The sequence below is a fragment of the Eucyclogobius newberryi genome, unplaced genomic scaffold, assembly GCF_026437365.1.
Source record: "Eucyclogobius newberryi isolate DKJ021-1_F unplaced genomic scaffold, fEucNew1.0.hap1 SCAF_6, whole genome shotgun sequence".
In the NCBI taxonomy this organism is placed as follows: domain Eukaryota; kingdom Metazoa; phylum Chordata; class Actinopteri; order Gobiiformes; family Gobiidae; genus Eucyclogobius; species Eucyclogobius newberryi.
Genome location: NW_027316278.1, coordinates 15,235,818 through 15,252,481, shown reverse-complemented (window position 1 = coordinate 15,252,481; position 16,664 = coordinate 15,235,818). Strand labels below are relative to the sequence as shown.

The 16,664-nt window shown below is 40.4% G+C and overlaps 1 protein-coding gene across 1 annotated transcript; it reads right to left on the bottom strand.

Moving 5' to 3' along the window:
• Positions 1-10: 10 nt before the first annotated feature.
• aebp1b (AE binding protein 1b) lies at positions 11-12,068 on the bottom strand. Its single transcript, XM_072432517.1, has 22 exons — positions 11,735-12,068; positions 11,041-11,199; positions 10,903-10,962; positions 9,799-10,176; positions 9,363-9,437; positions 8,798-8,863; positions 7,684-7,773; positions 5,764-5,835; positions 5,563-5,672; positions 5,067-5,206; positions 4,786-4,870; positions 4,557-4,701; positions 4,393-4,481; positions 4,177-4,300; positions 3,470-3,666; positions 3,225-3,395; positions 2,923-3,086; positions 2,185-2,729; positions 1,346-1,485; positions 1,146-1,245; positions 880-1,046; positions 11-543 (listed from the first exon to the last, which is right to left on the bottom strand). The coding sequence occupies exons 1-22, from the start codon at positions 11,940-11,942 to the stop codon at positions 172-174; spliced, it is 3,657 nt and encodes a 1,218-aa protein (XP_072288618.1). The 5' UTR covers positions 11,943-12,068; the 3' UTR covers positions 11-171.
• Positions 12,069-16,664: the final 4,596 nt, after the last annotated feature.

Sequence of the window (16,664 nt, the reverse complement as noted above, 5' to 3'; positions counted from 1 at the left end):
AATACATATATTTATAAAAAGAAACAAACCTTTTATTTGTACGCAAATAACAATACGTAATGTTTTGGAGTGAATTCTCAAACTTGGCAGGCATTCAAACAAACAAACCTCCATCTTTGTATCAACAGTGCAGTGAGAAGGGGAAAAGTGTTTGTAAAAGCAGATGTTGCTTTAATAGTCATCAATCTTGTACTCATAGTTATAATCCAGGATAGAGTCTGTGAACCCTCCAGGCGTGGAAGATTGTCCCTCTATCATCCACGAGTCGTACCAGGAAGTAGTGGTCTCGGGAGTTGTGGGAATGGTAGTTGTAGTTGTTGGAGGTAATGTAGTTGTGGTCTTTTTCAACCCCAGTAATTTCTGTCTGCGAAGGCGGCGGAGACGGGCTATCCTAATCCTCCTCAGCCGGTCTGGGTTCAGCTGAGAGCCGCCGTTTACAACCACACGCCTGTTCCCGTTCACACTGCTGCCACGGACAACGGTGGCTCGGGTGTTACCATGGGTGACCAGGCGGATTGGTTTATTTCCATGAAGAGCCATGATCTGCACATGAAAAATGTTAAAAAGGTGCTACATGGTGTTCAGAAAAGCCACACAAATAGGTTGTCAACATTGCTTTGCTATGCTACAAGTCTTTCTTAATTTTTTTCCCGTTGATTTAAATTAAGTTTGTATGGGTAATTTTATGTAGATGAAACATTTGTCTTAGAAAATGTCTATAGGGCACAAGTTAGACTTTTAATGTAATGTAATAAGTAAAGGAAACTACAGACTTTTCAAATGCATCAGTAAATCCAAAAACTCCTGAAATGCATTAAGCCAGTTCAAATCCCACTGCGTATTTCATGCTGCAAATGAATGCAAACTGGCACCTCTCACCTGTTTAATGCGGTCCCAGTTGGATTTTGCGAGGTTGAAGCTGCAGGCTGTTGCTCCGGGCTGGTATCCAACCACACACAGCTGGGTCTTTGAAGAGAATCCCTCTGCGCGGGCCGTGACACGATATTCTCCTGGGTTCAACAACCGCCAATAGTCCCCTGTTGGAGCTACAGACGAACAGCAAAATGTTAAGCGTTTTTTCATTATTATAGTTAATACATAGTTATTAACGTTAATGATATTATTCTCCTGGTCTCTCATCTTACCTGTGGTGACATCATGGTTGACTCCCTCCACAGAAATGGTTGCATTTCTTATTGGGTTGCCCTGCTCATCCTTGACAATGCCCCTAATGCCACGATGTACCTTAGTAATAGACAAACTGACCGTGTTAATGCCTAATGCCCTAATCACTGTATCATTGTAACACAGGCCAGAAGTGATAAGGTGTGAAATTACAACTTACCTGCTCTAAAAAGATGAGCATTGCTTCTCTGTTTTTCTCCCACTCTCGTGTCAGTTCAGCTTCATGTGGGAACTTATCACAGCCCAGGAAAACGGACAGCTCCAAACAGTTGGTGTGCAGGTAACTGAAGTCATTCATGCCTGGAAAGAGCAATGCATGTACTGACCACTAGGGTATGCTATGATCAAATGAGAAGAGAGTGAAATACAATCACATCATTTATTATAATGGCCCTGGGTCTCATTTATAAAGTGTATAAGTTCAAACATGTTCCGCGCAAGATCTTCCATGTTGAGTTTGTGATTTATAAAAAGACAACTTGACATGGTAATGAGCCATCCGGTCCAAACATTTGTGCATCAGTGTTTTCAGAGATCAGAAATGGGAAGTTTGAGGAATTTGTTTAGATTTGTCACTACGTACCCAACGAAATGAGACCCCAACATTGCATTATTCATTTAGTCAATACTTGGTGGTGGTAAGCCACTATTGTAGCCACTGCTGCCTTGGGGCGCACTGATCTAAATGAGGCTGCCAATCTACACTAATAAACAAAATAAGGAAATATCAACATTTACAATGTAATAAACAAGATTTTTTTTGCTCCCTTGTGGACTCCCAAGATTTACATAGTGGTACTGCTGATTTGTTACACAGAGTAATTATTGGACTGGAGAATTGCGTGTTGAAGTGTTTTGCCCAACAGAATGCACTGCTGAACTGACAAAAACATTCAACCACACACGTCTGATAAGTGGGAAACCAGCTTGTCCCTACCACTATATTGTATCTAATATTCTTCCACATTAATACATTTTACACTACTGTTATTTTCTTACTTCCTGTGACGGGCTTCCACTTGGCTCTGTTGACGATGCCGTACCCCCCCGCTGCTGTGTCTCCGTGGCAGGACCCGTGGAAGTTGTGTGTCATGGTGAGGTGGGTGGAGGCGTAGGACACTGCTAGCCATCTAAACAGAGACTCATCGGCAGTTGTTCTTGGCTCGTCAGGTTCTGTGTAGTCATATCCCCCTTCTCCTCCGCCCCCTCTTCTCTCCTCATCCTCCTCCTCCCTGTGTCCGTAACCCTGGCTCGGGTCGTATCCGTGTTCGTATCCACGCTCCTGTTCGTATCCACGCTCCTGTTCGTATCCACGCTCCTGTTCGTATCCACGCTCCTGTTCGTATCCACGCTCCTGTTCGTATCCACGCTCTTGTTCGTATCCACGCTCTTGTTCATATCCACGGTCATATCCATGGTCGTATCTGTGTACACGCCTCTCCTCCTCTGGCTCAGCGTATCCTCTTTGCCTCCAGTCCTCCTCTGGCTCCTCCTGGTACCCCCTGCCCCATTCTGTCACATCAAACCGCTCCTCTTCATCATACCTGGAAAGAAAGTTATAAGAAATAAAGTTACATATTAAGAAGAAATGTTCAGCCTCAACTTGCAAAAGTAAATTGCATGGATGATGGAAGATAATACTTATTTTTTTGTTCCACATGGAGTGCCATTAGTAATGAAATAAGAAACTAATTTACAAGTACATTAGAGTAAAAGATATAAAAAAGTATAGTTTACTGTCTCTTCTTGCGGCTGTGGGCCCGCTGGCTCTCAGCAGGTTTGTTCATGCGTAAGTTGTCATATGGATAAGCCACAATTGTCTCCCCGCCCTGGAAGTTTGCTCCAAGCACAAATGGATAGCTTCTCATCCATGAGATTATGGCCCTGGTCTCCACTGCAATCTGAAAGACAGTCAGACACTCAGGATCAAAGAAAATGCTCGGGCTAACCACAAACGTCACTGTCTGTCTGCCCATACCGTCCAATGTGACAGAATCACATGCTACACATACAATGACAGCATTTAAATCATTCCTTACTGAGCTGTTGGCCTCTATGTCTTCTGGAATTGGTATGTGATGATTTGGCATCAGTTTTGGCACTTTGTCTTCAGCGTCCCACAAGATTGTGTTCAAATCTGGAAAGTTCTCAAAAATATCAAAACCATCTTCTGTAAAGTGGCCGGTGGTCCAGCTACTCAGCTCTGATCCCTGTCAAAGAACACCATGTCATTAATTATATTACAGTTTAAAGGTATGTCCTGGATTGTGCTGAGGTCACAGACCGTTTCAAAAGCTTTTTCTTGTCCGTCCGGGTTAAGGGAAGGCACCAGGTGGAGTCTGATCCCCTCCACAAGGTGCTGGACTCTTGGGTTTCGGTCTTTGTACTCTTTACACAGAAACTGCATCAACAACAGCAGCAGCTCTCGGCCCACGGCCTCGTTTCCATGGAGACCTGCTGTGAACCGGACCTCAGGCTCACCTGGAGCAGAAATGATTAACTGTTAAATGTAAGGTTTCAATCTAACACTTCTGCCCTGTAAAACAAGCTAAAAACATTACATACATACAAACAAGGAGAGGAAAAGAATGATGTTGTATTTGCACCAAAGAGCATCAAATACATGGATCACCACAGAGGGGAAATTCAGGTGCCCGTCGGTAGCAGATACATATAAATAGCAATTCATAAGTATAAAAATCATACTGTCTTAGACAACATTTGATTGCACACATAAAAAGACATGAGCCTTCTCAGAAAATAGAGCTCTCTTTGAAAAGGCTCTCAGTCGAAGCTTTATCCAGTCCAAGAGTTTATCTAAGTGGACACAGATGTTTGTACTGTATGTTTACACAGATTCAGTGTCTCCTCCATTGGTTATAATTTGAAGTTAAATACTGGATGTGCAGGATACCAAAAGGCGTCAACATACTATAAACACTAAACCTAACCCAAGGTGATTTTTAGGCATTAATAGTGTTATGTACTTGCCTATTTCATGTTCTGTGGGATTTCCAGAAATGATCATGGCGATGATGTCCAGTCCATTGGAGCTACGGCCAAGACTGTAAATGCTGGTTATGTTTGGACACTCATCATGAACAGACTTCATCAGCTAAATATAAAAAAGACACAATGTAGAAGATCTTCTGCCACAAACTTGCCTCTAACATAATTGTCTTACATAAATCATATATGTATACTCACAACAACCATGTCTGAGTAGCTGTGGTGTTTGAATTTAAGGTAATCCACTGGAGTGACTTCATTCTGCCTGTACTGAACTTCAGCTGGATCTATGAGGATCAATGTACAAAAACTTTATTGCATTGCTTTGAAGTTTGACATTCCATTGAAATTCAGATGTTCACCGAAAACGGGACAACCCAGGACCTCCAGGCGCATACACAGCGACCCGTTCCAGCTCTGAGGGATGATGCGGATGTAACGGGCCAATACCGGCTCAGCCAAACGGTTCATCACTGGAGTCTCCTTATCATTGTTTGCAAAGAATAACTGAAAAAACAACAACAAAATAATAAAAAATGAGGAAAATTCATATTTACATCCCAAACTGAGCACAATGAATCAGATTGTCACCCAGTCATCATATCCGTCGTGGATATTGGTCCATTCTCTGCTGTCATTGCTGAAGGCGATGAAGTATGATGTCACGAAATCACTCCTGAAAGAAAATGTCACATTAATATTGCCTCAAGTGCTGTACAAACAAAATAAATCTGCGTACAATCTTTCAACTACGGCAAGAAGAGGACTGCATTTGTCGAAAAATGATATCTTCTGTAACTGTCCTGTCATCAAGTTTAGTCTTTGAGGTTGTCCTTTGCATGTGAATGTATGTGTACAGTATAAGCTCTTACTCATTTGCAGATACTCGGCCCTGTGTTATGACTCCGGTGAACTCCGTTTCTCTTCGAGTGTCAATCTCAAACCAGTGCGTTCGATCATCCACATTGGCACACCATGCTCCGCCTCTCATGCTGTCCTCATCATCCGAGCCCTGGGAACCACACAGACCAGAAACATCGGTCAGATCTGACATCTCGCCCGGCCAGTCTGAAGGGAACCAGTCTGGATCCCGGGCTAAATAGTTACTGGTGCTGCGTTATTCTCAAAGTCTTTCAATTACTATGGACAAAGAGTTCATGAAACGACAATGACAATAATTATTTTCTGACGTGTGTCTGGCAGCTTGGCAGTAAGTGATGGCTGCTGCAGAAGGGAGAAAAGCTCAGACCAGGGCAGTGTGTGTGTGTGTGCGTGTGTGTGTGCGTGTGCGTGTGTGTGTGTGTGCGTGTGTGTGTGTGCGTGCGTGTGCGCGTGTGCGTGTGCATGTGCATGTGTGGGACGGGGCACCTGCATATTGAGGCGTGCCCTCTGAGGAGAGAACCTGTACTGGGACACAGACGAGGCAGAAAGCTGGTCCGGGTCAATCCTGTGTGACTCCATCCCCAAAGGAGGACATTCTGGGGGAAAACATGGACAGGAATGAAATTAGATATTAATTACATGCAATTGGTAAATCTTTTGTTGACGCGAGAGGAAATTGTGATTTACTTTTTGGCTCTTTATAGATCCGTGGTCTGTTCCTGGCACGCTCCTCCGCTTCCTTCAGTTTCCGTGCTCGTTCTGAAATATTAAACAAAGGATTTGATGCGTACCTTCATTCAATCAATATCCAGCCCGCAGAAATTATTTACAGTAAAGGCAAATCGGGATGCTGCTCCAAACCTAATGATATAATGTAATTCACCATTACAGAGTTGCCCAATCGAATCCATCATCAGCATAACACATTTCCCCTTTTTCTGCTACAGGCTTTGCACATAAACTGATGATGGCAAATGTGAAACTAATGTAGGCAGGAGATAAAATCAAAGACACTTTATAAAAAAGAAGGAAAAGTAGAGAGTATAGATTCTGCAAAGGCATTGATTGATCCTACTTTATATATAACTACTGAGAAACTTTAAGATCTTCATGAAATCCTTTACACCGTACAACCATTAAGTCCTCTAACACGTATATTTTCTGTGTGCGAAGTTAAATATCAAAACAATTTCACGACTGCAGCACATTCTATGGTTTACTGACCCTTACTATTTCAACTTTGACAACTCTCCGAGACTTCAGCCCAGTCGAGTGCTTTGCTTCGACGTTACAGACAGATTGAAAAACCTGATCTTAGCAAAAGCTGCACATGAATTTCACCTTTAACCTTTGCACTGAACCTCACTCACAAGAAATGCCCCTGCGACCCCTGTCCAAAGAGTCTCAAATATCACATAACACGCAAAAGGGGCCAACACGTGTCAAAACTCAAATGTGTAAAAGGGTTATTGCTTTAGTTTTAATTTCTCCCGGCTGCAGGGCGTCCCTATCACTCACACTAATGTCCTGTGTGCAGATAGCAGTGGCTTGGCCTGGCTATTCTCAAATAAACGTCTCCAGCCTCAAAATAAATGTCTCGGCACAGTGTTCGTTGCGCAAATATCTGTCGAACATAAAAAAAAACACAGACTATTAACAGATGAGAAGCCAAGGACAATGTTTTAGTGTGGACCCAAGTGAACGCAATTGGACTGTAACAATCGTTTTTTTGTCTATTTTTAGAGTCTACAAAAGTTTCAGTTACCTCTGAACTGTATCATTGGTCTTCATGAGTTTCTACCTTTGATTATTTTATATTTTATTCTTTATAACATATGTATTATGAGCTTTTCTTTTCCTGCATTGTCCTGCTCCAATGTGGAAGTACATTACATTGATTATATGGATTCATAGACCCTTTAAAAGTTTGCAATGGAGGCAAAAGTGAAGTGGGACATAATGTGATTTCAATGAGGAAGTTAGGATTAACCTCAGAATATCACAAATGATGTCAAATCCAGGTGGTGGACACATGTGAGTGACATCAAAGCCTGGTTTAAATGCATTTACAGCATTTGTTTCTTTAATAGAAGATTGTGACAGACATGTAGCATTTTTGATAAAGGCAAAATCCAGATGTTCAGGTTTTACTGGATGAATACTTTCAGAAATGTTGATCACGCAATAGTTTTCATTCTATGCCGTGCCACAAATTGTGTTCAAATACAATGTTGATGCTTTTTTTCCCTATTCTTTGATATACAAGAGAAAACTATGACATTTCTACTCAAATTCAAAACTGCTGGTTGATTTTTGTTGCAAATACTGAAAATGATTAACATTTAGATCACATGTCAGTTGAAAATGTGTCATGATGTGTCACTTTTGCCTCTATTCCGGTATTTTGAACGTTCCTGATCACGTCACATTTGAAAGCGTACAGTTTTAACTCTAATCCCGTTATCAGTTGTACTTTAACACTCTGGTTAACATATAATACTGCAGTTGCTTTGACAACTGCAGTATTATATGTTTCCTGATATGATTGTTGAAGGAGTTATGAATTCTGCCTTGTGCCACAAAAAGTTCACATCTGGCTTGCCTTACCCTTCTCCTCCCTCGCTCTCTCCTTCTCCGCTTGCTCTCGCTCTCTTTCCATCCATTTTGAGTCTGGCTCGCTGTCTGTCTCCTTCTTTCCTGTGTGCAAAAAAACAAAACCATTACAGCAGTTATTAACGGTGATAAGAAAACGGTTTGTTTACATACTGTGAATGCTTTTAGACATGGCAGACGCAGTCAAAATATGCACACATGAGATATATTTCATTTTTGGCCTTGGACTTTATGCAGCAGTGGTGGAAAGTAATGACATTTGTAGGTCTCTGTACTCACAATGTTTCAGAGCAGTTATCTGTACTTTACACTCCACTGCATTTTTGAACAGGATTGAAAAGTGGAAAGTATTTTTTCTGATGGTCATTTAAACAAATTAATGTTTATAGAGTAATCTTTCTTTTAACATTCAGGCTTTCAGCAAACAAAATTACACAGTAAACTGCCAGAAAAATTGCTTCTGATGACCAATAATCAGGACAGTTCTTTATCAAGATCAAAATGTGATACTTTTATTTACTACACACTATAGATTTTCAATGTGATACTTTTACGTTGACTTGAGTATATGTGTTGCTCCTGTATTTGTTTTGCTCTGTACATTTACTTAAGTACCAGTATAATGTACTTCTTCCACCACTAAAAGGCAGTCAATTGTCAAGGGATTCAATATAGGACAGATTGCTTTTAAATACAAATACCTGGTTGGTTGCTGCATTATTTACACGCCTACAAACTACAATTAATGCATCAGTACAGACAAGAAAAAAGGCTTCTTGACTGATTCCCGCATGACCTTGATGTAATGAGGATAAATATAGACGAACAACACTAGAAATTAACTTGTAACTGTGAAAACTACTAATTTGTCAGTAGATAGTGTTGTAACTTTAGTGGAGAACACAAAATCTACACAAAATATCCAGGATTTAAAATTGAGAAAAATCATGTTATTGTGAAAACTTTGCACATTACATAATAAAATAGCTGGATATTGGCTTTATCTCTCCTTTTCTGGTTCCTTCTTTAGTTTCTTTGGCTCCTTCCCCCCCATCTATTTGACACTGTGCTCACTATATCATTAAATATCCTGTGTTTGTATACATACTCATGCCATATTCGTCATAGTCGTCATACCAGGTCCCCTCGTATGGAGCGGTGGCAGTGGGCTCCTCTGCAAAAACAAACATGAAACAGGATAAAGTGTCGGTCACTTTCATTACGCGACCCACGGTAGAGAGTTCTGAGGAGATTGCATGGTTAATCTGCGCAGCTTCACCGGTTACAGCTCTAATTTGCTCAACCATCTGCTTTACATTTGGACGGATGTAAACCCTACTGCTGCACCCGTCTTCTAATTAAGTTGTTAAATATTTAATTTACATTTATAACAGAAGAGTAGACTGATGACAGGCGCTTTTTAATTTCACAGTTTTGTTGACAAGGCAAAACCAAAGCAAACCACCCACTCCACCGCTCGGAAAGTAGGGCTGCTTAACTCGCCCAGACACTATAATGCAATCCACACATGTCTTATAAATTACTACTATTAATACTCATCTGCTCCGGTCTTTAAAACACAAATGGAAAGGGCATTTTATCTCCGTCACAGAAGTAACTGAGGGGGGCAGAAGGTCCAATTGAGATCTTCTAAAGACGTGAGAGAGTTGTACCTGGTAGAGTTTCAACTTTTATTTCAGGGCTGCCTTCGTTTCCATCCGGGGTGGGGAGATTATCAGGGATCTCATCTGCAAAAGTGAAAGAAAAAAAAACTTCAGCCAAGAAATCACACAGAAAAAAACCCACAGAGCTTGTGATGGACAGAAATGTTGAGAAAGGTCAAATATACAGCGGAAATTGCAGTGATGTGCCAATCATAAACTTGAACAAAAATGTATTTCTTTCTTTTTATTGCTGTGTACTGCGTGGGAACATGGACTACTCAAACTCTATCAACTAAAATTCATGCATGTTGAATATTTTCTCAGGAAAGACAATGCTAAACTAAACTTTCGACTTTCTAAAATAAAATAAACTAGAGTGAAATCTCAGCTTTCCACTGTCAACAGTCAGAAACAATGTCGTTCAGATGATTTTTTTTCTACATACATGTTGCATCCCAGTATTCAGTGTCGTCTGTCCCGGTTTTCCCGTCCACCTCTGGCACGACGGCGGCGGTGGGCTCGGGCTCTTTCCAGGGGTCGTAGCTGTCCGTCACCGGGGCCAATGTGTCAGTCTCGTCTGGATTCCAGTAGTCGTCATATCTGTCAGTCACGGTTTGCTCAGGTTCAGGCTGGTCTGGCTTCCAATAATCATCATACGGGTCAGTGACAGGAGCGGCCCTGCCCTCCTCCTCCTCCTCCTCCTCCTCCTCCTCCTCCTCAGGCCCCCGGTAGCTGTCGGGGGCATCTGTGTTGAGGGCCTCAGTCTGTGGTCGGGACGAGGTCGGGTCAGCCCCCCAGTAGTCATCTTCTGGTTGGTCGTAGTCTGACAAAGTGGAAAAGTAAGAGAAGTAAGAAAGCGACTACTGTATCTATTTTTACTCCACATGCACATAAAGATCTGGTGTTTGGTTTAAAAGGGGAATTATTTCACAATTCTGTTTTACTTTGAATGGCACATTTGACCTCTAACAACTGGGGGGGGAAAGCAGTGGTGGAAAGTAGCAAAAGTGAAAATTAAAAGTACTGTAAGTAATATTTTTAGGTATCTGTACTTTCCTTAAGTACATTTTACAGCAGATACTTTTAACTTTTACTTCACTACATTCAAGAGAAGGTCACTGTACTTTCTATTCCACTATATTTTTTTAACTGGACTGAAAAGTATTTGGTTTGAGGGGTAATTTTTTCCAAATTCATGGTGACAGAACGATTTGGAGCTTTGAGCAGACAAAAACATTCATTCAATAAAATTCACAATAAAAATGTAAACTAGAGTACATTTTTGTTGTGCTACATTTACTTGCTCCTGTATTTGTACTTTTACAACCAAATTGACCACTTCTTCCACAACTGAGCAAAAGCAGACACTTACTCTCGATGCCATTACTCAAGCAGAACTGAAAGTACAATAATCAAATTCTTTAGACAATTACAGTACTAACAAACTCACACTGGCTGTATAGTTTTCATTCATTCTGTTTTTTAATGCTTTGATTGTATTATCGTCTTAGATCTTCACAATTACAGAAAGAATGCCTGTGTCACTTACCAGGCTCGGGATAGTAGTCGGTGTAGGGTTCTGGTTGTGTGGGCGGCTCTGTTGGAAAAGCTACAGACACCAAAATCAACATTGCTGTGAGATTTGTAATTTATGATGACAGCTCCTGATCTAATGCCCAGTCCTCACTTGTCGTAGTTGGAGGGACGGTGGTGGTGGTAGTTTTCCTGTCTTTCTTCTTGCCCTTCTTTTCAGTTTTGGGCTTTTTGGTGGCGTTGGGGTCTTTGTTTTTATTTTTCTTGTCCTTTTTCTTCTTTTTTCCTTCCTCTGGCGCTCGTCTCACTCTGACTGAAGAGACATTTCCAATTATGTTAACCAATCGCACTTTTTTTGGACACTTAATGTTTGATGAACAACATTAAAAACGTTTGTGTCAAGAGGGGCAGGGCATCTGTCTTTAAAAAAACACTGCAAACTGAAACAATCTGATGAGAAATTCCCAAATGAAGCTTTTTTAAATGAAAAAGTTAACAATATTTTTGCACGGATCCGACTGGTTTGAGTCTTCAAGAGAATTTGTAGTGTATAATAACTTCATCGTGCACAATATCTGCCCTAAAATCTCCAGAGTAACAAATAAACATAGCAGTATCACCCAGAAAATGTCACTCAAGTTGGAAAGATGAGCATAAAACAGGCTTGATCAGTGTACTGTGTGGTATTCTGGTTTAACAGTGACTGACAAGCGCACATAAAGAAACAGTTAAACGTGGTTGTAGACGGTGGAAAGATTTAGTGCCATAAAAGTCACCTGCCCGGATGCTGTCTGGTCTGAATTAGTCGCCCTCAGGTGAATGCTTTTGGTGTGTGTGCTTTAACTCACCTGTCTCAAGAGTGTCTATTAGGTCGCTGTCCAGAAGCTGCTCAATTTGAGGGTCGTCTTGGGACTCGCCCCGGAGCTGCACCCCCGTCCCCCTGTTGTCAGGGGGGTGATGCAGAGACACTATCCCCCCTGCACTCTCTCCGCCTCGAGGCACCAGCAGGAGACAGGGCAAGACCACCGCAAATGCAAGCAAAGTCTGGTTTTTCATCCCTGCAAATCGCCACGAACCTTAAAGTTTGTGCTCAACTTGCCATGTGGTCTTCACCCCGGCTGTAGAGAGGTCTGCCGCTCCTCCACTCAGTCAGACGGGGCTAGACTGAGATGCAAGTGGGAGGGGGTAAAGGGTTTGGGACAAGGAGGAGGGTGAGAGAGGTGAGATGTGGAGAGACAAAACTAGCTATCTAGACAAATGAAAAGTCTGGGCTCCTGAGTGTCCCGTGGATGTGGTCAGCTGAAAAAACAATGTTTAGGACTAAAGAGGCGGCTTCAGCTGGGACAAGTCAGAACAGGTGCAGGTTTAGGCACGGGCCAGGACAGGGGGGGTGGGCACGGGCCAGGACAGGACATGGGGGGTGGTACAAGAGGAGGGAAGTTTGAGTTTGAGTGATTTCTGCATTTGTTGCAATGTCAGACTTTAGCCAACATAACATGACCAGAAACCTACTAAAGTCCACTTAAGTAGTTTACATTTAGTTTGATTGTGGTACAAACAATCAATCTGACCTTTCTTATACATCTGAATAAATCAATAGTTGATTTGGTTGTCCATATAAAAAAATAAATTAAAAAAAAGTGAATTTTTCCTAGTTGTTTTTACACAGTCTTTATGGCAAACATCACATTTAATATCAGATTTAGGATTCAAATGAGCTAAAATTGACTACAGTATGTTAAGATATAAAACTTGAATACAAAAACAAAATTGGGTGGGATTGAGAATGTAAATTGTCATCAAATCATTGGATTAATATGATCAAATTTAAATTCAGTTTACAAGGTTAATTAGACATTTTCATCAGGCAAAGTGGACTTGGCAATGTTTAATGCATCTTTTCCTGTTATTAATACATATTTATCTTGTAATGAATGCATCTTTTCCTGTAATGAACACATATTTTCCTGTTATTAAAACATTTATCCTGTAATTAATGCATCTTTTTCTGTAATGAATGCATCTTTTCCTGTTATAAATTCATATTTTCCTGTAATGAAAGCATCTTTTCCTGTTATTAATGCATCTTTTTCTATTATTAATACATACTTTCCTGTTATTACTGCGTCTTTTCCTGTTATTAATGCATCTTTTCCTGTTATTACTGCATCTTTTCCTGCTAAGTAAGGCACTTTGAATTCCTTCATGTGCAAACTGTGCTCTACAAATACATTTGCCTTGCCTAATATTCTTGTGGAGCTTGATAAATTCTTCATCTTTCCCCTCAGAGCAGCAGTACGGGGGGCTGAATTCCAGCTTAAGGAGAAAGATATGGAGGGAGTAAAGTAAACAGTCAGACAAATCACCATAGAGCATATGAAAGTGAGAGAAAATGAAAACAGACGCAGAACGCAGAGCACAAGTTCTTCTTCTTCTTCAGCCCTGGACTTGTTTTGGTTGGTCAATCCGGGATTTCCATCTGATCTCTGTGGCGTCCTGTCATTCTTTCCTCGGGGTGTTGAGGACTCGGCTTCAGACCCTCGAGGAGGAAAAAGAACAGGACGGGGAAGGGGGCTGAGGAGGGAGCAGGAGAAGTGATCGAGCAGATGATGGACACGTAACCTTGATTCCATGTTTTCTTTGCCATTCGTCGGTCTACTGCTCGTCTTTTAGCCGTCTGAACCTGTCATAGCTCCAGGACAAGGAACACAGGCATGTAACTGCAAAGTCGGCAGATTTCTACAGGCTTTTGTAATGAATAAATCAGCTTCAGTTAGCTGATGTCCTCTTTTAATTTATCTTTAATCCGTGCATGATTTGGCACGCAACCCATTCCTCAGAAACACACACAAGAAATAGAAAACGCAATGAGAATCATGTAATCCTTAAGGGATATTTATGTAATCAGGACCTGCCTGGATATTGTTTTACAGCGCCAACATCTCTGTTCTGTTCATCTTAATAATGGTACAAAAATAATCTTAAATCATGACCACAGTAAGAACACTATTCATAAAAAAAAATCAAAGCTTGAATCCAGTTTAAAAAAAAGAAAGAAAGCATTACTCAATACTTCTGCGTGTGTTCATCATTACAACAGCGGCTTCATTTTATACTGTAAATGAAGACTTCTGTTTGACAAAAGTGCAATTTACTCTTTTCTGGCAGTTTTCAAAAGCCAAATCAGCTTTAGCACAATAAAGATATGAATCCACCTCACCATCAACTGTACGGTTTTACATGTAGAAGATTAAATCATAAAGAAACAACATATTTTCCAGATGGAGAGATCTGATCTGTTGAATTATTCAGCAATTCTATTACTATGTTAGAACTGCCATTATTACCAGAACTACTATACCTCTTCCACATTTCTATTGGAGAGTTATACTATAGTTATACCATTTTCTACGGTCAACATCACTAAAAACTCTCTTTCTGTAATATGTTTTTGAGTACTCACAAGTCAACACACAAATTAGGAATTACTGCAATCAGTGTTGGGAGGAACCTTTCTTCATCATAAAAGCTTAAATTTTTTGTTTTTGTTTCATTGTTTATTATTCATTTATAAGACAAGAGTACCTTTATTACAAATTAGAGAAGGACAAATTGCACATGCACTCACTGTAAACTCGCTGTTTTCAATTTCTTACACAAATTCAGTGCAGTTCGTGGCCTAATTTTCATGATCAAACACCAAAATGTATGTCTCTGATTCTAGAAAAGCACCACCGAATGAAAGAGTAACTGTACCGGAACAATTCCAATGTACAAATGAGACTTTTGCCTTTAGAAACTCCTAATTTCCTCTCTATGGGGCAAACGGACCACACAGATTAAACCTCCCCATTCCTAAAGCTATATATTTCCCACAATCTGACATCACTCCTAATGTTGGGCTGCATATTCCTCCAGGTCAGCATGTGTCGAGCAACATTCTGTGCATCTCCCCGGCAGGAAACAATGACGACAGACAAGAGGGAGGGTCCGTGGGAGGAGAGGGAGAGAGGGAGACGGGGAAAGACAGAGAGAGGAGTGCAGCAGGCTCACTAGGTCCAAATGGAAACAGTCTTAATATAACTAATGCTCCATTGTGCATAAAAGGTCAGCATCGTACAGGAGGTGTAGACAGGTGAAGGGAAAGGCTGTTCGTTGGGAATCATTATTTTATGCATAATTTCATATTGTACATTTATTTTAGAACAAAAGTATTATTAGTGGTAGTTAGTGGTGATTTAATGAACTCTGTGACACCGAACAACTACAGACTGAAACTAAATACTGCAGTTTTTGGTTTTGTTTAAACCTTTGAGAGCATTTACAACATTCTCTTGATCAAAACCTAGATTATTTCATCATTTCATTCATCACTCTGCACATCTAAACACTCAAATTCTTCTTGTTGTATATATTGGTTTAACATTCTTTGCTGCTGCTTAATATTTGCTCACTTTACAAACTAAAGCATTAAACTGAGGGCTTTGCGTTTGATCACTGCTCCCTCGTGGTCGAGTAAGGAATAAAAATATTATTGATAGTCGGACAAACCCGGAGATTTTTCCAGAGTGCGCAGTGATTCAGCAGGTCCAGCCCAGTCTTGTCATCTGGCTCGACGGGCTCAGAGCCACTGTCTGATGAAGCACAGATGGAGGCAAAAAAAAAACAACACCAAAATTCCTCGCAAATTTCTCTGACCCGAAACCAAAATCCTCCATTTTAACATTTTACGACAAGTAGTTTTGCAAAGTAAGTTTCAGACGGTTCAGACACAACTGAACACGCTTAAAAAGGGGTCTGTGACATGGAGCTTGAAACGATTTCCAGATGCAACTTTTGAACTTTAGAAAACCATGACCTTGATTTATAACCTTTACAATGGAAAGGTAACTGCGCTTTTAATACAGACCGTTTCCAAAGTAAAGAGCCTAAAACATTTCTGTCCTAAAGCAGCGTTGTCAATATTAACCCTTCGCCCCGTCAGTGTTACAATGAAAACCTCTCAGAAGAAAGAAGATTTACAGCAGACATTTTACTGTAAAGGAGTAAATAATAATAATAATAGGCAGTTTTAAAAAGTCAAAATGTGCCAATTCGACAGAGCATAAACAGGTCCTCCCAAAACACCAATAAAACACATTTTATTGTAACATTTTAGCTCCAGTTGTGGATCTATTCAAGTGTGCACTCTAGTGGTTATTTCTCATGCTACATCACCAAACTAAAGAGACAATATACACAACTTTATTTGCTTGTATTCAGTTAATTATTAAAAGCGTCCTTATTTTCAAACACTTAAAGGAGGAAGTGGGTGTTTGAAGTCTATTTAACTAGATCCCAGCTTCACTAGAGATGTGTGATTCTGATGAGCAAAATGGAAACCGAAGAGCAATAAGGCTACAAATATGTAATATGTAATATGTAAACAAATAGTTTACACAGTCATATAAGTCAGTATCTTAGGTCGCAGATGAATACATGTTTATTATGTTTACAAAAGTGAAAAGTTAATTGGTGAACTTCAGTGTACTTCAACTTTAAAAAATGGTGAGCCTTGCTATGAATTTTAAAATCTAATAATATCAGATATCGGTTAACACAAATCCATATCGGCCCATCCTTAGCTAGTATTCACATGCATGCTTTTTCTCATTTTAGGTACAATATGCCCTTTAGACAATAGAAACAAAACCTACAAGAGTCAACTGAGTAAATGCAAGCAAATAGAAAAATAAGAGATAAACAAGCTCTATGGATACAGAAAAAACAGTCAAGATA